At 36.4% G+C, this 24991-nt stretch overlaps 1 protein-coding gene across 7 annotated transcripts in view; it reads right to left on the reverse strand.

Moving 5' to 3' along the window:
* LOC117567771 (nephrin) overlaps nucleotides 1–12531 on the reverse strand; it is a 77702-nt gene extending 65171 nt beyond the window's left edge. For 2 of the 7 annotated variants that reach the window (XM_034247966.2, XM_034247964.2), the window contains exons 1-3: nucleotides 12114–12530; nucleotides 5004–5528; nucleotides 1938–1958 (exon numbers count right to left, since the gene is read on the reverse strand). In XM_034247966.2, coding sequence (XP_034103857.1) covers nucleotides 1938–1958; nucleotides 5004–5142 — 160 coding nt within the window. In that variant the 5' untranslated portion in view covers nucleotides 5143–5528; nucleotides 12114–12530. Of the gene's footprint in view, nucleotides 1–1937; nucleotides 1959–5003; nucleotides 5529–12113 lie in introns of all 7 variants that reach the window. The other 5 variants (XM_034247967.2, XM_034247965.2, XM_034247970.2 and 2 more) reach the window with 4 other exon arrangements.
* Nucleotides 12532–24991: the final 12460 nt, after the last annotated feature.

The raw sequence follows: 24991 nt of genomic DNA on the forward strand, positions 1-24991 counted from the left end.
TGAGTTGCTTTAAGGCGCTGGAAATATTGTTGCATATTAAGAATGTTGCGCTTCAATATCCTTTGAAGCGTATTTATAAGCAGCGAGAGTTGAACTCTTTAACTGTCTGGCAATCAGTCGACTCAAGTGGCTATATAAGATATGAACTCATCTCAGCTGTCAGACTTAATGAGCGCAAATAAATTCAAGTAGGCTTAAAATTTCCACTTTTTTGCCCCGGCATTCAGCACTTTTGCCACGTTTCGTTTCATGGCTAAAACGGCCGCAGAAATTCATATACAAGAATAATACGTTGGGACAACAGAAAAAAGAAAGAAATGAAAAAAGAACGTCATGAATATCAACAACAGTCAGGCGAGAGAGAGAGAGAGAGAGAGAGAGAGAGCGCGGTAAACTGAATATGTATAAGAACCGCAAATCTGAAACTAAGCAAAATGAATTCTATTTAACATTTTGGGTGAAATTTCAATGTTTTTTCTCATTCTCTCTTGCTCTCTCTCTCGCTTGTTGGCATTTTTGCCATGAAATGAAATATAGAAATCAACGATGGCCTGCTACGAGGCGTGGCCGGATGGTGGCTGCCTTTTTGTGACGTACGCGACGTCTACTTACGAAAATGATAAATGTCCTTGTAAAGCCATGAAATGAATAAGTATGAGCGCGCCTTCAGACGCGTCCGCTGTGGTTGTGGTGAGTGCGTGTATGTGTGTGTTTGTGTGTGTGTGTACTTCGGTTATGCGTATTTTGGTTATGGGCCATGGCAGGACAAACAAGTACAATGTCCTCGGCAAACAGCAAGAAATCACAACAACAGGCAGCAGACTGCGTTTGAAGTGGAGTATGTCAGGCCTTGGTTTTGGTTTCGATGCTGTCCAGCTATCGGCTTGGACCCTAAATAGCCTACTCGAAAATCCAATGCGAAAAGCACAAGCACAACAAGCTTCAAGAGTGTGTGTATTTCGAGTATGCGAGGCGAAAGAAAAATGTTGACAAACTCCTCGCAACGGCGACTTTTCCTTGCCGTTGTCATTCAACGCGCTGTCAGTTTATTTTTCCTTTCAGCTTTCTATTTTTTTTTTTTTGCATTTCTTTCGTTTGGTTCGCTTACACAAGGCAGGAAACTTGGCCCAAAAAAAAAAAAAAATGCCGCCCCAGAGGCTGGTAAGGCACCGACTTAAGCAGCGAAGGAATTTTTGCCTTTCAAGTCGAATCAGTGGCGAAAGTTTTTGGCCAGCAGCGAAAACTACACACAGACACTGGTAGACAGACAGACAGACAGAGAGACAAGCGGGAGCAAGATGGATGGATAGATGGACGGAGTGAGATAGCTGCAGCAAGAGAGAGATAGAGAAAGCGAAGAGCGAAGAAAGTGGAGCAAATAGTGGAGGTGAATGGCAAAGAGAGGTTACCAAATGGAACGAGATGGGACGTTGTCCATTGTTGCTCATCGCTTTTGACCGACTAAAAGTTGTTTTGGGGATTGTTTCCAGCAAGTCGCTTCGATTTCATGTCGAAGCTGTTGGCTTTTGCTTTTGCTTTTGATATCTTTCATTACTAAGCTGATTTTTGTTTTGGGGTAAACCCCTGGTTAAAAGCAGCGCTTCCTTTTCCTTTATTCATTCCTTGACTTTGACTTTGGGCGTGCGGCTATTGTTATATGTTGTAGGGGGCGTGGCAGCATCTTTCATTCTATCTTGTTGTTGTCTTTGTGGCATCTATTTGGTCTGGTCAATTTTGTGTGCAAATTGTTTGGGTTGTGTCCGAGCATCAATAATATTTTGATGTCTCTGGTGCACACAAAATGTTCGTTAAATGTTTGAAAATTGTTTTGGGCCTTTTGTGTTATGTAAATGGGCTAAAAGTATATACACGTTCGTATGTGTGGGATGAGCAGACTGTTTTTGCAAATGGCTTTCAAAAATAAACACACAACTTACCGGCCAATAGATTTAATAAAGCTGTAAAATCAAAAAGAAAAACAAATTAAAGCAAAAACAAACAAAAACAAATTCAAATGAAAATGAAAATAAAATTGAATTGTAATCAAGTAATATGCGAATAACCGAAAATAAGAACTTACAAATAGTTGAAAATTAAACCGAAAAAGTTTGATCTCTAAAATATAATGGAAAATCCATTTTATTTGTATTTGAATTCCAACATAGTTTAATACTGTAATCAAATGCTTTCTCATTACACATACGCCCCATACGCTCCGTGAAGTTGGACGGAACTTAACTTGCATGCTTTACACTTGTAAAATCTTGGAATTCTCCCCATTAAATCCTCAAAAACTTTTGCACTATGCAACCGCTTAGCAAACAACTTGCCCCTGTGGCCAAACTGCAGCAGTTTGCAGTAACTCATCGAGTATAGTACTTCTCGCATGATATCTATATCCCATGTCTATCCAGGCCAAGTTTCTCAATGCTAAGCAAAAGAACTTAGGGTAGGGAGAAGGAAAGGAGAGCTGGAACGATGTTGGAACTTAGCTCATCAGATTTGCCTCTAAATAAGCATTTATAAAGCTGCGTAGCCGCAACAAATGGCAAACTTTTGCCCCCCAAAAACAGACAACAACAAATCGAGCAAACCAGGCAAAGGCCCAGCGAACGGAGCGAGCAGAAGCCCAAACATAATTTGAAAGTTTTTGAAGAAAATTTTGAGTACGTTGTTTTCATAGAAATGCGATAAATACTCGCTCTCGCTGTACTGGCAAAAGGAAGTGGTTTTTGTATGAGGCGTGGCGGTTTTTGGCTTGCAGTTAACTTCGAAAACATTGAAATGCCAAAGTGAAAAGTTTCTGCACCATCGCCATCGCCAGCAACAATAACAACAACAACAAAAACGACGAGAAGATTCAATTGAAAACATATAAAATCTAAATTTATTAAAACATCTACCCCATTGCCTCCTCCCTCTATGTATTTTATAAATATGTAGAAAGCAGAGTTTTCGACTGTTACCAACTTTGGCACTAAAGCGTTGCTCAAGCTACTGGAGTCTAGCTGTAGGCGTTAGTCCTTCAGTTGGACGATTGCATGCTTTAGCTATGACTGTGGCTCTGGATGTGGCTGTCGCTTGACTTGAGTCAAGTGGCTGTGGCTTTGGCTTTGGCTTCGGCTCTGGTTGTGGTTGTAGCTGTAGCTCAAGTGTGCAGTCGAGAGTTGGTTTTTGGGTCCGAACTTGTTTGGCCTCTAAATTAGTTTGCAACTGCCCATATGGCGCATATAGAATGTGTTCATATAACTCACACGTCATGTTGGACAGCTCAAACGAGCATCAGTAGAGTGAAATATTAAGTCGTCTAATACGCTTCTAGCGTGATTACGTATACGCAGTGTATGAAAAGAACAAGTTGAATGTTCGCCCGTTAAATTAGGCTTCAATTTTAATGTTTCGCAGCACAATTAGCGGTGCTTCAAGGTGCATTCTCCATAAACTTGGCCGACTTTGCACAATGTTTATGCGGCTGCCCAATAGCCGCGCATATTGTTCAATTTGTTTGCCAACTTTCGGTTGCTTGGAAAAACAAAAAATAGCACAAAGTTTGCAAAACTTTCTTAGCATAACACACAAAATATGCTGCGTCCTTCAGCTGCCCTCCTTTAAGTTGGCTTATTTATTAGCAACATATTATTATATGCCCTGCCCAGTCCTGCCAGAGTGAAAGTTTCGCTTGCTGACCAGCAGCTGGCAAGTGATCTTGGTCCCCGCCACAATAATAACTCAGGCCAAAAACACAGAATAACAAGCCCTAAAAGCCATCGAATTGCGATGCCAACAGCTGCTGCTGACCATTAACAGGCGTTCAAAGTAAGTTTTCTTCTACAGCTTCAGCTTCATGTTGACGTTGATGTTGATGTTGTTTATTTTGCTTTGCCTCGACACGATTCGATTCGATTCGATGCGAATGGAATTGGAGGGGGAAGCATTAGGCGATTACCAAAGATTTTGCACATTTTTTGGCAGCTGTATTTTGGAGCTTAGCTCGGCATTTGCAACAAACAGCCATCAAAATCAATTTCGCATAATTTAAACTGTATTAAATTTGCACATAAACTTTGTCAAAATAAACCAGAAATTTCATTTATTGAATAATGCAGCAACAAAAGCGTCACTTTGACAGCCACAAAGGCGGTAGGCATATTCTTCACACACAATAAACTTTATGCTGATTGAATAAAAGTTGCACAAACACACACACACACACACATACGTACACATACACATCCATACAATCGTGTATATGTATGTCGGCTGGCTTAACGGCAGTCAAACTTTTCACTTTAAATTAAATTTCACACACACAGCCACAAGGGTGAAAAGTGGAAAAAAGTGGAGCAGTATTTGCCGCCAGGCGCAATCAATTTTTGGCAGCACTGCGAATGAATAAAAAAAGAAGAAATTTCCTAGGCAATTTGATGAATTTGAGATACCCTGTACTATGAAGAACAAAAGTAAGAAATAACTATTACGTCGATTTGAAATACTTTCTTACTTGTCTTTTCTTTCATTTTCAATTGATAAAATCTTATGCATCATTGAACCTACATAAATAGATTTTAATTTTATTTCAGGCATTAGTTGCTAATTATTTGTGAAATTTGATGAATTTAAGATATCCTGTAGTAGAAAAGTATGAAATAACTGCTTTCACAAAAAAAAAATACATTTTACTGCTTTCATATTTATTTTCCCTCTTTTTCAATTGATAAATTCTTAAGCTTCATTGCACCTAAATAGACTTTAATTTTATTTTCTGAGCAATTATTGCAAATTATATTTTGAATTACAATTTACAAATTGTGCTTTAATATGTAAAGCTCTCAGAAAATTGTGTGATTTATAGTAAGTGTAAATGTAAAATCCTTTTAAGTTCTTATGCAACAACTTTGAAACTTATTTTCGGTTGAATGATTGCTCAAATTTATTTGAAATTTGCAGCTATCTTATTTAAGTTGTGTTCGATAAAGAGTTGAAAAGAAAATTAGTTAACTTACCATTCTCCTCCTCAATGTTGCGCGTCATTGTCGTCGAGGAGCTGACACGAGCACGTGTTGCTGCCGCCGCATGGCCATTGAATGTGGACAGGAGGAGGCACAGCAACAGAGACAACAGGCAGCTGACAGACAGGCGCATGTTGATTGCCTCGCTCTTTGATTCTGTGTGTGTTGATGTGTGTGTGGGTGCGCGTGTTTGTTTGTGTGTGTTTCGATGCAAGAGACTGCGGCTTGTGTCTGAAGTGCTGGCAACTTCAGCAGTTCGAGAATGCCAATGACGAGAGGCCGAGTGTATGAGATGTGTGTGTGTGTGGGTGTAGATGTGTATATGTATGTGTGTGTGTGGGTGGCTGAGTGTGTTTGGCAGTTGCCTACTTTCGGGGCAGCTCTATAGTTTTATACACACGCACAGCACTCGAAGCATTTGTTGCTATTGTTGTTAACGTGGCTTATTTGTGCATATATTAATTTGATTTAATTTGGCATTTTCAGTTGTGTCCGTTTACAGATTTTTCGCAGAGGCTGCTGCAAAAGAGTAGAAAGGTGGAACGTTGTGTTAAAGAGGGGATGCAGCAAATTGTTGACATGTCAATAAATAAAGTACGAAAGTGCGTTGCCATTTTCGTATAATTGCAGCTGCAATCGATGCAATTGCAATTGTTTTTGTTGTCGTTGTTGTTGTTGCTGTTGCTGTTGCTATTGTTGTGTTGAAATTTATTTAATTGCCTTTATTTTTCGGTCGACACAAATTTGTGTAAAGGCCCCAAATACATGCATCGAGATTTATGTGATTTTTACGAATTTTATTGGGTTAATTTGTTTGTTTTATATTTATTACAGTTATATGCGTGCGTTATTTATGTGGCTAAAATTGTTAATTTATGTTTTGCAGTTGCGAAACAAGTTCACAAATTATGCTAAATTGTGTGATTTCGCTTAAAAGGTTTTTCATTTGCATTTTTTTTACTGAAATTGTCACTGGAAATTACAGTCTAATCAATTTGCCGGTTAAGTAAAATGATAATTGATTTGAGCAGCAGAAAATAGTATTTAAAACAGAATTTATGATTGCCAATTAGAATGTAAATAATTAAGTCAATTCCATGTATATAGAATAGTATATAGTTACTCAACACATACACACATATGATATTCAAGAGCTTTGATATATGGAGTTAATAATTAAGATGCAATCTAGATCCCCAGCTCATTACGCAACACACAACCAGCCTCAACAGGAAGTTGCTTATCTCGAGCCGGAGAGCACATACGACTTTTCCGCCTAGACAGCAACAAATCAGAGGCCCAAACGACTCGTCAAGAGCATCAACAGTAACAGCAACAGCAACACGTACCAAATGGTAGACATTGCCTCAATATTTTACAACATATTGCACTCACACTGAAGCGCTTTTAATTAAAGTATATTTATAACTTGGGTCCAGGTCGTGGTGGCTCTTTGGGTGAAGAGACCCAGTGACAAGCACACGAGTGTGGAGTGAGGTGTGGAGTGGGGGGAGAGTTGTGGGAAATCATTTAAAATGCCGCTTGCGTACATATTTGTTATAATTTATGGTGCCCATATAAATGACTAACAACACACGGAGAACAGAGAACGAAGAACAACTGGCAACGTTCGAGGAATAGAAGGGCGAAGGATGAAAAAGGACGAAGACGAAGAAGCAAAGCAGAGCCAAAAGAATGGCAAAACATGTGCCCAAGTATGCGCGCGTGGAGATCTTTAAAAGGAGCCAAGGAAGCGCACAGAACGTGCCAGCATCAAAGTTCAATATGACGACAGCCTGTAGCAAGCAAAAGCAGCACAAATAGAAGCAAAAGCAAAAGCTGAGACTGAGACAGAGACAGAGACAGAGAGTGAAGTAGTAGTAGAAGTAGAAGTAACGCCAAAGACCTAACGAGTGCAAATTTCTCTTTAGATTTTGCGTTTGTTTTTCTGTCGTGTTTCATCTAACGGCAAAAGCGAGTCAGTCGACTCGTGTCGCGCGGGCGGAGCACTCGCAAATGCTTTTACTTTTACGTAGCAAAAAACTCAATAAACGATAAACAGGAAAACGGAAATCGGAAACTGTATACGTTCATGTTTCTACTTTACACGCAGACACACACACACACACAGAGACACACAGCCAGAGACTCAGCTCAGAGGCTGTGTCGCCATTTTGCGCGACATTCGTGGCAGTTCGACGTGCTTTTATGATATATTGACTTGCTCTGTTTTATCGGCCACGTCTCCATTGCTGCCAATGCTTTTAGCTCGGCGCACTAATTTTATTTTGCCACCGCCACCGCCTCGTCTCGGTCTCGGTTGCTGTCGCTGTCGTTGACAAACTCGCCCCATTTCAACATGTAGTATTTGTGTATCTCTATTTTATATTTCTTGTTTCGTTCTTTCTTTTTTTTTTGCAGTCGTGCCGCACACAGATCATAAATAAAATTTTATTAAACTGGCCGACTCGACTGTGACTCTGGCAACCATAAACTGTCAGAGAGAGAATAGAGCGCATTGAAAAATGTTTAAATTTAATAATATTTTTGCAAGTGGCGAGCGGCGAGTGCCGAGTGAGGGGGGCATAATAAATCCTTATATGTTTATTTATCATACGCCCCGTTGCCTGATTGCCCCGCTTTTTGGTCGCTGCGGCAACTGAAATGGTGACTGTAAATGGATTTCCATTTCAATGCCGCCCAGAAAAAATATCAATCGTAGTTAAGCGATTAATGTAAATATTTTTGAAAATCTTTCACATCAAATATTTACTAAATAGAGCAGAAAATAAAACATGCTCCACGTCGGATATATTCGCTCTGATATTCACAAAATTTGTCGAATTTTATAAATTCTGTTGCCTTTCAAATATTCACTGTTATAAAGTGCTAAAGGGAGAGCTTTGCGTTAAAACTAGCAATGGCATGTGAAACATTCGGACATAGATCAATGAAAAATTTTATTCAATTTGGAAATTTCTGTCACCACATGACGATGACGATTTAATAATTTCTGAGTTGTATTCAAAGTCAAATGAAAAATTAAATAACTAAATTTCAATAAATTGATTAAATGGAATATGAGCTATCAACTTTTCCTTCTGTTTTTGATATCTAATATTATCAAATACTAAATCTAAATAAATCACATCGATATTTATTGAATACTGGCAACTAATTTGGAATTCTAAATTTATTTTATTCTTATTTTACTAACTTAACTATATCAAATTTAAAATCAAAATAGTCCCTATTGATATTTTTTTAAAGTATTAACTTCGATATGAAATATTATATCTTAATTTATATCTTTACCTATTTATTAAATACTTGCAACTAATTTGTAATTCACAATTTCTTCTTTATTATATTAGTAACTAAAACATGATATGATATATTAAATATAAATATCACCATTTGATTTTTAGAGAGTACTAGCAAAAAATTTACAAAATAATTTATTTCAGTAATATAGATTTTAATTGATAAAGTCCCTATATATAACATATTTAGGAAGTGCTGAAAACTAATTTCCTTTATTTTATATTATTCACTAAGATATGAAATATAAAATCGATATTTATATTTTTACTTGCAACAAATTTGGTATTATCAATTAATTTGATATTGAGTTTTTCTTCTTAATTTCATATTATTAACTTAGACATAATATGAAATATTAAATATAAATAGCACCACTCGATTTTTAAGGAATACTAGCAAGAAATTTTATATTACGTATTTCTTTTTTAACTTCTATGATATATTAAATCTAAATCCATATTTTTTAAAGTCAGTCAGTTTCTTCGTTATTTCCTTAAATTTATTTCTAAAATGAAATACTAAATCCAATATTTGGGGAGTACTTTATTTGGGGAGTTTTTTATCGTACCCCTTCTTTACTTTTTATTATTAATACGTAAGACTCAATATAGCATACCTAAAAAAATATTAAACTTGAAATAATATGTTATGAAACACTGAATCCAATATTTGGGGAGTACTTGCAATTCATTTTTTATTTCGTACTCTTTCTTTACTTTGTATTATTTACTATGAATGACATGATCTAGCATGATAATAATGATATTATAATAATAATAACCCCTATTTATTGAGTACCTTTTGAGTACTGGCAACCTTTGTGGAAATCAGTATTTCTTCTTTATTTTAATATGACATATTTAATCTAAATAACCTTTATCGATATTGAACTGCTTGCAACAAATTTGGCCTTCGAATCGACAATTTCAGTTATTAAATCCAAAATATTATAATGAAGTTTATTTTCTTCACATAGCGAACGAGCTGCAATAATGATGATGTGCAAAAAACTTTTGCTACATTAGCTAATATGAGTATGAGTTGTTGGCCGCGTAACTCGGCGTATACGTAACCTGACATCGAGCAGCGAGTACGTTGTGCCAGTTTTCTCTATCGACGTGCACTTCAATTTACAAACTTGCCAATATATGTTAGAATATAAGTGTGTAGGTGTGTGTGTATATCGATGTGTGTGTATTTCCCGGCTACAGCTGCTGCAAAGTATGTCGACGATTTTTCCATTTCCGTCGTTGTTTTTCTTGTTGCAATGTAATGTAATGAAGTGTGTTTGCATTAAAATGCAATTTGAAGTGCAAAGTTACAATATTATTATGGTATACTGAAATCTAGCTTTATTCTGCACCAACGTGTGTGCGAGTGTGTGTGAGAGAGAGTGCACTGAAGAGCCCTTTAGCTTAGCCGTGAGCACAGCTCGTTCTCATACCTGGCTGAGCGTCAGAGTCGGCGCCATTCCCTTTTATTTTTTTTTTGCGGTTTATGTGCGCTAAGTGAGCCTATAAAAATCCATGCATGACTGCGTCTGCCTCTGCCTCTGCATCTCATTCTCCACTCAGTTGGTGTATGTGTGTGTTCAAGTACATTTTTATGAATACTAAAATTCCCAGAGGCGGGCAAGCAGCAGAGGGAGCAGCAACCGCAGTGGCAATGGCAGCAATGACAGCAATCAGAGCGTTCAACACTTGGCATCATCATCGTCGTGCACAGCTGTTGTGTTGGCCCGATGCTAATTTCGTAGCATACTTTGTTGCCAGGTGCCAGGACTAAAACACTCTCTCTCTCTAGTATTTTGCATGCCAACTCAGTTCATGTCAGATCTAATGACCTTGCAGCATCTACACATAACACAATAGTTGACCCATAAACCATTTACATTGGACATTGGATAGGCCTGAAGCTAAGCACATTTTAGCAATTGCTTTCAATTGTCTGCTTTGGTTTCGATTTCACTCTGGCCGCAATGTAAATTGTGCATTCAAATTCACAATAAAGGCACTTTAATTTCAAACTCATTCTCAAATGTGTATTTCAGTGCAACACCAAAGGCTTTTTGTGGTTATTGGTTACATTCAATTGATTGTTCCATTCAAATTAATTGTGTCGAAAATGGGTTTAGTAGCTTTTTAATAATTCATTAGCGCTTCAGCTTGGGACTAATTGGCAGGAGAAACCGGATTGATTGCATTTATTTTATGTGTCATGTCCCAAAGCAACTCATATTTGCAAATGAATAAATTAATAACAAAGGGAATCAATTTAATTTCATGCAATGTCAATTATTGAAATATAGCAATATTAAAAGGATTTATCAAATTTCAATTCATACACTTTTAGTAATTTTTAAACAAAAGTCGTACGTGCTGTGCATTAAATTAGTAGAATACTTAATACATTAACGATGAATTTAATGTTTTTATATTGAAATTAATCCATTACAGCATAATTTACTTTTTTTATGATATAAACTTGTGTTTCTAGTATTTATAATTTATTTTTTTTATATCTAAAATGTTGATATTAAATGAAGTTTCACAATTTTTGTTTTTTTTTTGTTTGTCAATTCAATTTATTAAAATTATATGTGTTGAATTATCTATTAAACAAAAATAGAGCGTGATCTGCTTAAAATAATTAAAATACAACAAAAACATACTTAATACATAATTAATAGTCATAATGTTGTCCACGAAAAAATGAAGTACTTATTTCTACTATTTATTTATTTGTTTACATAAGTAAGTGATTATTATTGCATTTCCTTTTTTTTATTATTAAATTTCCATTTAAATTGATATAATTTGAGCATTGTTCTACTCAACTTAATGCAGTTTAAATCAATGCGATTTCTATTAACCACTTCCTCAAATAAACTTATCTTAATCAGTTTATCTCGAATTCATAGTCGCTGCCTTATGTGACAATTCAAGTGCCTTCGTGTAATGAAATTACACGCACACTTCAGCAATTTAACAATTGAACAAATGTGCATCAACACTCAACACTTTTAGCTTGCCTAAAGTATTTCTAAATTTGATTATAGTTGACAGTTGCTTGCTGAATTTTTCAATGCCAGCAATTTAGCACTTGATGCTGCCATACAGAGTAGAGTTGACAATGCTCGCATGGAAAAGAAAGCGTGTTAATGCGAATGCTAATGCAGGTTGCATAAGGCACATTTCCCCTTCAATCAAATACAAATGGAATTCACAACAATAACACATTTTGTGCAATTTGTATGGGGAGCAAACAACAAAGGCATGCAAAAAACTATTTCAGCTAACCTAACAGAATGAAATCTAAATAGTCGAGAGCAATAGAGAAAATCGTTTCATCGTGCCGGTTGACACAGAAACACACACACACACGCAGAGCCTCTCACGTATATAGTACACCTTGGCGGTATACACGATAACTGCCAAGTAATCCAGACAGACGACAACGATGACGACGACGATGCTGAGATTCGCATTTTCAGTGCTCAGTGCACAGTGTTCGCTGGCATTCGTTTTGTGTTTTCCATGAAAATGATTTTCATTGCGAACGATTTCGGCGTGGGAGGCCCACACACTCAGACACTCAGATCGTATTGGATCGGCTGTGAACGTGCCGCAAACGAACAGACGCTAGTCGACAGTCGACAAACGTTGATTTGTAAATTTAGCATGAACAACAAACAGCAACAGCAACAAAATCAGCAGCAACAACAACGACTGTGACAATGACAACAAATTGGTTGTCGCTTACAACAAATCGTCTGCTTACATTTGCCAGCTAGTAACGTGCTGAGATTACGCGACACACACGCGACAATAATCACACCCAAAAAACGCAGCGCAGCGCGTATTCAGTTTTCGTTTTCATTGAACGCGTTTTGGGAATTTCGCTTCCTTTTTTTTGGGGGGGTTTTTCTGGCTCAAATGTAATCAACGCGGCGTATGCGCAATTTCGATAGCCACATTTTCATGTTGCTTTTCACATTTCATAAAATTAAACGAAAACACACTACATATTTTCATAATAATATTTCTATTTATCTTTTTTTTGTGGTGGTTGATGTGTGTGTGTTTTAAACAACGTATCGCACAAAACGCGAATCGCGAAACGGAAACACGTAACGGCGAAGCAAATCGAAAATCCCGTCAGTTTCGACCGTACCCGCGGGATCGCAAACTCTCACTGAAATCACTTTTATGGTACACACAGAGCAGAGCGGCCAAAAAAAATTGGTCACAGCCGAAACGATGGCAGCATCCCGAGTGTGCCGAGCGCCCGAGTGCAGAAAGCGCACCGCCAATGAGCGAGTCGACTGGGAGAGCGAAATAGCCGAAGAGCGAGCCGAGCGCAGCAGCTCACGCATCACTTGTCTGTTGGATGCTGTTATTGGACTGTTAACAGTCGCTTAACAGAACTCTGTTATGCAGCAGCCGCAGGCACTTGATTTATAGCAAGCTTTAAGGCGTAAAGAAAGTAAAATATAAATCGTCACCGTGTGACTTTCTACAACTAAGTTGTACTCTTTTCTTAGTCATAACTTTATAAAAAATTAATTCTGAATTTGTTATAAAAAATGCGAAAAACTCTCAGTAATTTATAGCACGCTCTCAACTTGTTTACATTTCTCAATAGCCTTCGGCATCGTGTGTGCTTTTGCTCTCACGAGACAACTGCTCTCCGCATGCTCTCTCACGCAGCCTGTACTAAAAATCAGCTGATTGATGTTCTAAAAACATTCGACGAAAACAGCTATTACTATGTTCGGTTATTATTAAATATAATATTAAATGGTACATAAAACAATTTAAAGTTGAATGACAATAACATTTATTTTTTTATGTTTATTTAATTTTCGTTTCTTCTATCTAAAAGTTACCTTTACAGATTAATAATCGCAATTCATATAATCACATCAAAATCATAAAATGTTTGTGAATAATTTATTTTATATAATAATAATTTTGCGAAAAAAACAGTTTTCCAATATCCACATTAATGAATTTACATTAATGTTCTATAATGTGAATCAAGTGCACACCTGTTGCACATATGCCGTATGACACTTCATCAATACAGGTGCGCTAAATAAGGAATGCCAAGTATAATGCAGTTCAAAGTACTAAATAATATTGTAAAGTACTCGATTTGATTTATTCAAGTATTATTTTTTTATTATTCAAATGAAATGGCAATTGTAAATCCCATAGATTCCAAACATAACATAAATATTTTATTCAACTAACAGCGCGTAACCTTAACAGTGTATTAACAGAGCTGCGCTACGCTCTTGACAGCTTTCTGCTCTTTGCAAAGAGTTACTCTGTTTAGCATGTGCACAACTGTGCCAAATTTTATGAAACAATGTAAAGCTTTTTTATGGCTTGCCCATTAAGGTGTAAGGAAATGTTAAGAGCATGCTGTTAAGTAGGCCATATCAGACAGGAGCTCGCCACCCACTCGCAGCTAGTCAGCTAGGCAGCCCGCCTGCCAGTCAATTGGTTCAAGTAGCAGCTTAACAGCGATAATTAGCCACCTTGTAGACCTGCATTATATTTGTTTGGCAACTTAAAAGCCAGGCAACAACATATCTTAAAGCTGCCCTGGCTATGTGAAAACAGAGCGACAAATGTTGGTCAACTGTTTTTTATCAGCTCATAAACATGGCGTACAAGTTCATTTCGGTGTTAAAAGCGTGTTTTTGCAATGCCGCCATGTGTTTGTGTGCGTTCCTTTGCATGTGGCTGTGTGTGTGTGTCTGCCTCTCTTTATTTCACAGCTGCAGCACTCACACACACACACACACACACACACAAAGACATACAGCTGCTGTCATTTTTAATAGCAAACACAACACGCAGCGACTTTTGCGCATGAAATAACACCAACTAAATGTACGATGTTGTACTAAGTAGTCCAGTCCGTGCCCAGCAACAGTGGTCAGAGAAAGGCAAAAAATATTCGAAATAAGTTGTTATGGAATTTCAATTCGAGAATTATTTGTCTTTAATTGAAATAAGAAAGCTCAAATCGTAAATAGTAGTTAATGGTAAATACTATAGACTGAAATTATATGTTATAGCGTCTAAGAGATAAGAATTTAACACTTCTAAATATAATTCATATGTATAGTAAACTGCTTAAAAACTATAATGTGGAAATAGTAAGGTTGCTATTATAGTATTTTTCATTGTATTAAAAAGCAGAAAAATTGATGATTATTTTGTTATTTGTTTATTTTCAGCCTGCAAATTTTAATTTCAATTCTTCTAATTTATATATAATTTTTTTTTAATACTATAAATAAGTATTGAAAATCAGACATGATTTATTTTTATTATTTATAATTCATAAAAATTGTATTCTTTAAAAAAATATCTATCTCAAATATCTATTCTTTTTTAACTATAATCTTATACATATATACATTTTTAATATTCAAAAAAAAATTATGTATTGAAAATGTATCTTTAAATAAAGAATTTGATATTATATAATGTATATAATCATAACATTTAAATTAAAAGTCCCAAAAAAACCAATAAAAATTAGGGAAATTAAAACCTAGCTTTAACTGGCAACTAAAACTGAACTGAACTGAAACTGAAATGTATGTTAAAATACATTTAATTGACTTATTTCGAATTTGTGTAAGTAATCTATGCAATGTGTCTTGCACCACTGTGCGCGTTGGCTTTTTGTTGTTGCAGTAATGAAAGTGTTTTTGTGTAGTGTACAACTACTAGCCGCATACGCAACATGCGTTGCCTGCTCTTTTCCTGGCACTCCTGGCTGCCTCCTGCAACCGCTGCTGCTGTTGTCGCTATTGCTGCTGCTTCCATTTACTGCTGATGCTGCTCCATAAGCAGCCAATGTGCAATTGTGTGTGAGCTACTGTTGCGTGTGTGTGTGTGTGTGAGAGAACAAGTGTGTTGGCTAGCTGGAGAAATATGACAAAAAGCATGGTAGTACATTCTTTTTTTTCGTTGTGTGGTTATTGTTATACCCTTCGCTGCTGTTGCTGCTTTTTGTCAGAGTTTCTAATAGCTGGAGTCAAAGGGTATAGAGGCGGCCAAGTCGCATTGCCAACCCGACACAACAACGACAATAACAACAAGCAATGCTCGAAAGGAGTCATCGGTATTGCTGTTATGGCCATGTGTGATTGTGTTTGTGTGTGTGTGTGTGTGTGTGTGTGTGTGTGCAATAGCAATAAAAATATATTTTACAAACTGCTGCCAACAGTTCGCGACCCTTGCAAAGCATGAAAACTGCTTAGGTTTTTCTTTTACTTCTCTAAGCGCCCCCATATGCGAGTTGTTGTTGCTGTTGTTGTTGCCGCTTGTTTGCTTTTTATGAAATATGTAGAGCAGCTAACAAGCATACGCACACACACACACACACACACACAGATACACATGCCAAACAAGTTCGCAACATCAAATTATTGGAAAACCGAGAAGTTTTCTGAATTTCTTTTTCTTTTTTCTTTTTTTTTTTTTGTTGTGTGATCCAGAACGTATGAAAAAATATTTAAAAATCTGCACAAAAAGATAGAAAAAGGCAAGCAAAACTGTGCAAAAAGTTGGCGAGCGAACAACACGCGAATAAAATGTATTTTTGTGGGGTGTTCTCCTCAGACATGAGTGAGTGTTTGTGTTTTGCCAGCAAGCGGGCGAATATGGATTGTATTATTATTGTTGTTGGCACTAAAACGCGCTTTGCTTAACGCGCTTGAAACGCGCGTTTGGATACTTTCTTCTCCTTTTTGGGTTTTGTTTGTGTCAACCATAACGATTTTCTTTTCAATTTAGTTTTACTGCGTATTTTGTTCTAATTTTATTGCGTGTATTAAAATTCTTTCCCCTTCCTTCCTTGCCCCACCGTTTTTTGTGTGGGCTGCATTGGGGCTTCGTCTGGGTAACTGGTAACTGGTGTTGGCTTTGGGCTGTTTCGAGTGCTCTTAGCACACAATTTGAAAGCAACGCACACTCCCACACACACACACTCACACACTCTCATAATAATATATTTTGTATGATATTTATAGCTCTGACATTTTGCTTAGCTGGCAAGCGATTTATATATCTGCTATTCCAATACGCAAAAACCCAATCCCAATCCCATTCTTTTACTACTATTTTCAGCCATACATATTTATGACTGGCCAACTCTTTTCCACATTTTTCATAACATTGTTTTAGTTTTCATTTCATTTATTTGTGCCTTGTGCTTTTGTTGCTATTGTTCTTGGTTTTGTTGCATTTTTATGTGTGTGCTTGTGGCTGTTTACTGCCCCCATAGATACACAGTTATTGAATGGCCTGTCATATTGTGGCAACTTTTTATATGCCCCAACACGTTTCGACGCCTTTTATTGGTCCTGGCTATTTTGAATACACACTAATACACTGATACTGATGATACTCTGATACACTTAAACGCTGATACGCGTATTTACAGCCAATAACTATTGAATATGAAATACATTTTCAGGAAATAACAACATCTATTTGCAACTCAACATTCTATGCAAAACCATTCGACGACAGACAATAAAGAAACGCTGTAAATTTTATTTTAATAAATACAATATCAAATATCAATGCAGATGGCACACCTGGCATAACTTGGCTTAGCTACGCTTATCTAGATTATTCTTTAATGGCCAATATGGGCTTCAAAATTGTAAAATAATTGAATACTTTAAATACATAAAATATGTCAGTTTTAATATAACCAAGCATTATAATGCTCATCATTATATCGAAAGAACCGAATACATATGTATATTAATAATGATTTAAACATTTTATTACAATAGCAACATGATGAATCTTTTCCTAATACAAGCTACAGATTAGCAAAGGATTTCCTTGTAATATAAATAATATAATTAATACGATACCCTCATATAGGAGAGCAATGATTATTATAGTTTTCGAATATTGATTATTTTTATTATAAAGCGTATGGAGTCGGGTTGGGTCTCTTATCCCTTTTTCTGCTCAGCGCATATAGCTTTCTCGTTCGGAGCTCGCCTTTACCGAATTTACCAACACTGCGTTCGTTAGGTTTTCTCTTTACTCGTTTCTTAACACTGGCAATATTTTTAGCTCTTAATACTCTGAAAGTAGTCTTAATTCAAAGGTCATACGATTTTAAACTTAACATACTATTAACTGTGCACCACGACATACATAATAAACTATTGATTAGGTAACTATTAATTAATTTCAACTACAGAATAATTTAAATTAAAACATATATAAACACATTATGATGAATATTTTTCTTATACAAAATTACAAGATTAACAAAAGATTTAATAAAATTAAAAACAATTTTAATTACAGGAAAATAAATAAGACTTAATAGAATCATAGTAGATTTTCCGTATAGTAGATTTTCCGTATACAGACGTGACCGCAAGGTACGTCGCGGTGGTGGGGTTTTAATCGCAGTAGATGCTCAATTAAATTCAGAATTGATTGATCACACTTCTGACATTGAGCTAGTGGCTGTTAGATTATCCTTTGGTAGTTTAAACATTTTTATTTCTTGCTCATATATCCCTCCTGCTTCAGATGATGCTTTATATTTAGCTCATTTTTCTATTATTAATGACATTTCTAATATGCTTTCTGATCGGGATCACTTTATTGTCCTTGGTGATTTTAATATAGCTGGGGTGTCATGGCATTCAGCCGAGAATATAAATGGACTTTCCCCCTCTGTATCCCATGTTTTTATTGATAGTCTCTTCGGGGTATCATTGTCTCAGATTAATGATATTCCAAATTGCTTAAACAGGTCTCTAGATCTTATTTTTGTTTTAGACCCAGATTCATGTTCTCTATCGAGAATATCTCCTATATCTTCCCCTGAAGACCCTTACCATCCCACTTTAGAAATTACGTTGGAGTTCCCATTTATTGCGTCAGAATCGAGTGTACGTTGTGGTGAGCTTTCTCGTTGTTTTCGGAAAACCGATTTTGAGAAACTTTCTCTGCTTATATCTCGAACTGACTGGTCCCAACTTTCTTTGTTTACAAACTTGGATATAGCGGTGGAATTTTTTTATTCTACTTTAAACTCGCTATTTGATGCTTGTGTTCCATCAAGTATTCCACATTTGTCTGATAAACCCTTATGGTTTACCAAGAAATTATCGAATTTAAAAAATCGTAAGTCGAGACTTTACAAAAAATTCAAAGGAACTGGCTCTTCCTTTGATTTTCTGCGTTATTCTGTTGCACAAGCTGCTTTTCGCACTCATAACAATGAGTGTTATAATAATTATTTGAGTAGGTGCAGAATAAGATTTCAGCGTGATCCAAAGCGATTTTACGACTTCGTTAACTCGAAGCGTAGATCCGCGTCATCACCAGCATTTATGTCTTTGGAAAATATGACAGCATCTAATGGTCATGATGTTGCCGATTTATTTGCGGACTTTTTCCAAACGACATATTCTGTCCCAAGTTCTCAAAATTCCTTTTCTTATCCTTATCATTTAAATTCATCTAATTGTATTTTTGGTCCTTTAATTACTGAAAGCTCTATTTTAACGGAACTATTGGCTATAAAACCTGTTTTTTCGGCTGGTCCGGATGGAGTACCTAGTTGTGTGCTAAGGTATTGTGCTGGTAGTATCTGTAAACCGCTTTTTAAATTGTTTGAATTATCCGTTAACTCATGTTCTTTTCCTAAAATCTGGAAAAAATCATACATTATACCTATCCTTAAAAAAGGGAGCAAATCTAAAGTTCAAAATTATCGCGGTTTATCTAAATTGTCTGCGATTCCGAAAGCATTTGAAAAAATTATAACTTCTCAACTGCAACATCTGTGTAAATCTATAATTTCACCTTACCAACATGGGTTTGTGAAGTCTAGATCCACTTCTACTAACTTATTGGAGTTCTCTTCTATTGTAATTAAAGGATTCGAGAATAAAATGCAAACGGATGTCATTTATACCGATTTTAGTAAAGCGTTTGACTCTGTTAATCATCACCTTTTACTGTATAAGCTTAATGTTTTAGGGTTTCCTCATAGCCTAATTGAGTGGATATCCTCATACCTTTCCAACAGAATTCAGAATGTTTATTTTAATGGTTTTGTATCTAAATGTGTTCAAGTCACTTCTGGTGTGCCCCAGGGCAGTCATTTGGGTCCTCTATTGTTCACTTTGTTCATAAATGATCTTCCTTCTGTTATTGAGCATTCCCGTGTACTTATGTACGCCGATGACGTTAAGCTTTGCCTGACATTTAATGATAGTCTTGCGAGCTCACTGTTACAATGTGACCTTAATCGTCTAGAATCTTGGTGCAGAGTAAATATGTTACATCTGAACTGCAATAAGTGTAAGTTTATGACCTTTTGTAGGGGTTCTTCCCAGTTAAATAACTATATGTTATATGATACTCCTCTGAGAGCGAATTGAAGGTGTGAATGACTTAGGGGTTCTGCTTGATGCAAAACTAAAATTCGATAAACATATTCTGTCTGCTGTAAATAGGGCCATGGGTGTTTTGGGGATTTATAAAACGCTGGTCGAAAGAGTTCAATGATCCCTACATCACTAAGACTTTATACGTCTCACTGGTTCGTCCTATCCTTGAGTACGGATCTCTTGTCTGGAATCCCCAGTATAGGGTTTATCAAGATAGGATTGAATCGGTGCAGAAACAATTCTTATTATTTGCTCTTCGTAGTTTAAATTGGAATCCTAATATTAGATTACCACCGTATCGAAGTAGACTTTTATTACTAAACCTTCCTTCTCTTTCTGACCGTAGAACTATGCAAGGTGCTGTTTTTATATAGAGACTAATTAATGGTGAAATAGACTCTTTGGAGCTGTTAAGTCAAATTAGTTTTGCAGTTCCTGTCAGGATCACTAGGAATTTTCTTCCTCTTGTCATTTCACGTAGATCTACTAACTTTGCTTGCCATAATCCCTTCCGTATTCTGTGTGTGAACTATAATAATCTCAATAACGTAGTTTGCTCTAGTAAATCTATTCCTTTGCTTAAAACCTTATTATTAGCTTATTTATCGAGTATTTAATTGTTATTTATTTTATTATACACTTATTCTAACATATTTTTAATCTAAATTAATTAGCTGTCCAGCGTCTTTTAATATTTATTCGCGGTTTTCGTTTAATGCATGCTGTTTACAAATTTATTTTGTTTTGTCCGCGCGTCAACAAGCCCGTGCTTGGTATCGTTGGGCCACTTGATGGTACTGCCGTTAGTACGTCAACGTCCAAATATAAAATATAAATAAAATATATTGACTAAGTATTTATTTCAAAATTATTTTTGAAATTTCAAAAATTTTAGAAGGAGAAAATTCTAATATCACAATGTCATTCCACCGTCGATCACACACATGTGATTCGTTATTATCGATTGTAAAACTCCCTCCTTCGCTTATCGCTATTTTCTTTATTGTATATAATAGTTATAATTAATTTGAAGTGTTGTATAATATGTATTGATTAGATCATTTAAATGTTGAGTGGTGTGAGTAACGATAACTTAGCTTAAGAGTTGTATAATAAATGAAGAGACTTTACAAAATAAATAATAATTTTTGAATAAATACATTTGTTGCAATTATTGAATTAAAATTATACTCTTGGATGGTAGCGAAATGTGGCAAAAAATATTTGAGTGGTTTACTGAAGCTTTGAAGTATTCTATGATTACAATTTTCAACCAAGAGTTATTTGCTTTTGGGTTTTAAGAGTTTACGGGTAGCCACAGAGATTTAAATAAAATTTTGATTTAATTTCGCACACATCATATAAAGTAAACATATATCATACACATAAGAATACTAAAGTGTGTCATCGGTTGAGTTTGTTTTCAAGTGCAATGCCGACCGACGTCTTTAGACGACAGCTCGGTAAACAAACATTAGAGGGGAAGTGGCGATGGGGATGAGGATGTGGGGATGACATGGGGAATTGCGAGGGTGGATAACATTTGCGTGCATGTTGCTAGTTAATTATTGAGCAACGAGCACGTACAACTCTGTCTGAGTGCGGATGTTCTCTCTGTGTGTGTATGCGAGTGTGTGTGTGTGTGTGTGCGTATGCCGCCAGTCTGTTTGCATGTGTCTATGTTTAACTTAATTAGTGCTTCTATGCGCTGCATTTTGTGGTCCGCATTTAACGCAGCGACCGCCAAAGCGGGCACTAACGCCGGCAACAGCAAATGGCATCGGAGTCGCTTTGAGCCACACGATTGTCCGCCAGTCCGCACGGCTGTCCGTCCGTCTGCCTGTCCCTCCGTCCGTCCGTCCGTTCATTCGTCCGTCTGTCCCTCAGTCCATCTGCTTCTGCCGGCAATATTTAAATTGCAGCGCACGGCTTCCGACAGTGCCAGAGGTTCCCTCTGATGCTGCGAATAGTACGTTGTTTATTTGTTGCAATACACTTGGCACGAAGTGGGAATATTACACAGTTCAAATCGACTGTTATATGTTCTATTATAATCTATTCCTTAAGGGAGAAATTATTTAAAGTCTACAAGCAAATTTGATGTCATTTATTATGAATTTACAAGTATTGTTCAATTCTGTAATTATGAAAATTAAACATGTGTTTGCAATACTGAGATACTTAAAAGATATAATTCACTTTTTGAAAAAAATTATAGGGCCTTATGAATTCTATTTCGTGTTTGACTGCCAAATAGTATTATAAAATTAATTGCTAATAGCTTTCAAATATTTGCTCACTTATGTGGATTGAATTATCTGATTAATGGCACACAAAATGCGGATTAAAAATATCGTGTTATTTTTGTATTAAAAAAAGTGAACATAAATAAATGAGAAAGTTACAGTCGAATGTGCTCGATTGTGAGATACGCGCCCTTTTTGAAATAAGCAAAATAGTGCGGTATTCTTAAAATATACCAAATTAATATACCACAAAAATACTAAAATATACCAATGGATATTATCGATATATTGATATACCGAAAAATACTAAAATATAACAATGGCTAGAATCGGCGTATTGATATACTACTACATACAAAATACACCATAACGTACAAAATATACCAGATACCCAAAGCTACTAAAACACATAGTAAGTAGACTTTTTTCTCATGCAAAAGAATTTCTTCTAAATTTTGAAAGTTCTCAACAAAATTTTCAGGTATCATAAAAACTATACATAAATTACTTGTTTAAAAACATCACTTATATGGATGGCCCACGAAATGCTGACAACAAATATCGTGTTATTTTTGTATCGAATTAAAATTAACATAAAAATTTGTTGTTGAATTAAACACTTGAAAACCACCTTAAAAAGAGCATTTAAAGTTCGCCATGTTTTCATTAATTGTGCTGCAGTTTTATTTTATTTTAGTATATTTTACTATCGTGATGTTTTTGTGTTTTTTTCTTGTTGTTGTTGCATTTCGCACACTCGTTGCAGGCAGCACGTAATTTGCATTGTTGTTGCTTTTAATTGCTTAGTGTTAATTGCTGTAATTGCGGTAAACTGAACTGCGAGCAAAAAAGGAAAAAAAAGAAAGACCAGAGCGGAGAGCAGCATGAAAAGTCTGGTACCTACAGAATGTTCGCTTGTAAAGTGGCCTTAACAAAATTTAATTAGACGATGTCCTTGCCGCGGCCCGAGGTCAATCAGCTGTTCGCAGTGTTGCAACAACAGCGACATCGACTGCTGTTCAGGTGGCTTGGCTTGGCTTGGCTTGTTTTTGGTGGGTAGCATTTGTCATACGATCGGCCCCATCCAATTTGTGGGCCTTTAATTTGGCGCTGTCATTCAATATGCTTGATGCTGTAGCCTTTGCTGTTGCCGTTGTTGTTGTCGCTCTCATTAACGTTTTGCTGTTGAATTGAGAGCGGATGCTCGTTAAGCCCATTAAAGGCAATGCCAAAATGTTAAGGCATCGAGAGACTTTAAAATGTCATCATACGTAGATATCTGCGAGCTGGGTGAATGGTGAATGGTCACGCCCACATTCCGCCCCAAAAGCTGACGAAGGATGTGAGCTCAAATGTCACAGGACCTGGCCATAAATTTGTCTCACACACACAAACACCCACGCACTGGCACGAAGAAGTGTGTGTGTGTGTGTGAGAGCTAAAAGCCAAAGCCGAGGCCAATTTTTGGACGCAGATTCGTGTGATTTTTTTTTTCTGCTGCTGCCTTTTGCCAGTGGAAGCTGGACTCACCTGGTAGTAGCCTAATTTATTAGCTGGCATTTTGCGGCATGTATTAATTAATTAATTAGAGAGCGAGACGGCGACACAAACATCGACCTGCTTACACATATTAATTATCTGGCTGTGCTGTTAAATTGTTGCTAGTTGTTGGTTTATTCAGCAAAAAGTTTCTGTCGCTTGTTCATTATGCAACCTTTGTCGGAGGCATTCAAAGGGAATCTTTCAACTTATTTGGGGCATTCACAGCTGCAACTGATTGGAACCGAGTCGTTCAATTGTGGTCTTATGGTTAATTGTAGTGGTGACTTCATTGTACCTGATGTCCATAGAGAAAACGGGTGTCATAACATTGTGCCTCCTTGAAATGTATATAAAAGGCAGCAGGAGGCATCTCCGATCCCATAAAGTGTATATATTCTTTATCAGCGTCAGCAGCCGAGAAGATATAGCCACAGATCAAGTTTGTTTCAAATTTTGACCAAGCCCATTTCCGCCCCGCAATTCAATAAAAATGGAATAACAAGCGTTATTTTGAACCTAGATATTTTATTTGGTATATTATTACTATTTTTGCAGTATATTAATTTAATCTATTTCAAAATTAATACCACACTATTTTGCTTTTATTCCCAATTGGGCAGCAGGTATCTCTCAGTCGAGCACACTGTAGTTTTCTTACTTGTTTTCACTTGTCCATCTTCCTTTCTGACTTTTCTACTTATCCCACAAATTGAGTTTAGCAACGCTTCTGCAACTAACGTAGTAACCTAGTCAATACGAAACTAATTGATTGCAAATTGATGCTGTATTTGAAAATACTGTGTGTATTCAAAATTCATATTTGATCTAAATATTGCAGAGATATATTGTTGGGTATATTTGTAGCAAAAAACTTTTTGCCACAAATTAACAACAATAACTGCAGAAGTAATGGTCAGTGGTCACAGTGGGACATCAATAAACAGAATTGGGACAGCAGAGCAGAGCACAGGCGACCACTTGAATTGGTCGGTTGTACTGGCTGCCAAATAAGTGCCTATTGGGAGACGAAGCCCTAAAAACAGTACATTCGAGCCTCATTTCTAGGCGTTGTCCCTGGTCGAACATAAAAATTATTATTGCGCTGCGTCGCGGGAGCCTATCAAAAAGTAAATGATTTTTTTTACAAGCCATTTGCTGGGCAGGCAGAGCAGCTGTGTAGCAAATTGAGATGGGGTATAAATGAAGAGATGAGGAAGTACTTGCATTAACCGAAGGCGAGTTAATGATTATGCATTAAGTTGTCATTAAAAAATTAGGTTTATTAGTTTTGCGTTTCTGTGACGTCAGACAGCCAAGGCGGTAAATGCGTCGCCATATTCTAATGAATTGATTAATTGAATTAGACTCTGCCTCTCAAGAAATCAATACACACACACAGA

The sequence above is a fragment of the Drosophila albomicans genome, chromosome 3 (assembly GCF_009650485.2).
Source record: "Drosophila albomicans strain 15112-1751.03 chromosome 3, ASM965048v2, whole genome shotgun sequence".
Taxonomy (NCBI): Eukaryota; Metazoa; Arthropoda; class Insecta; order Diptera; family Drosophilidae; genus Drosophila; species Drosophila albomicans.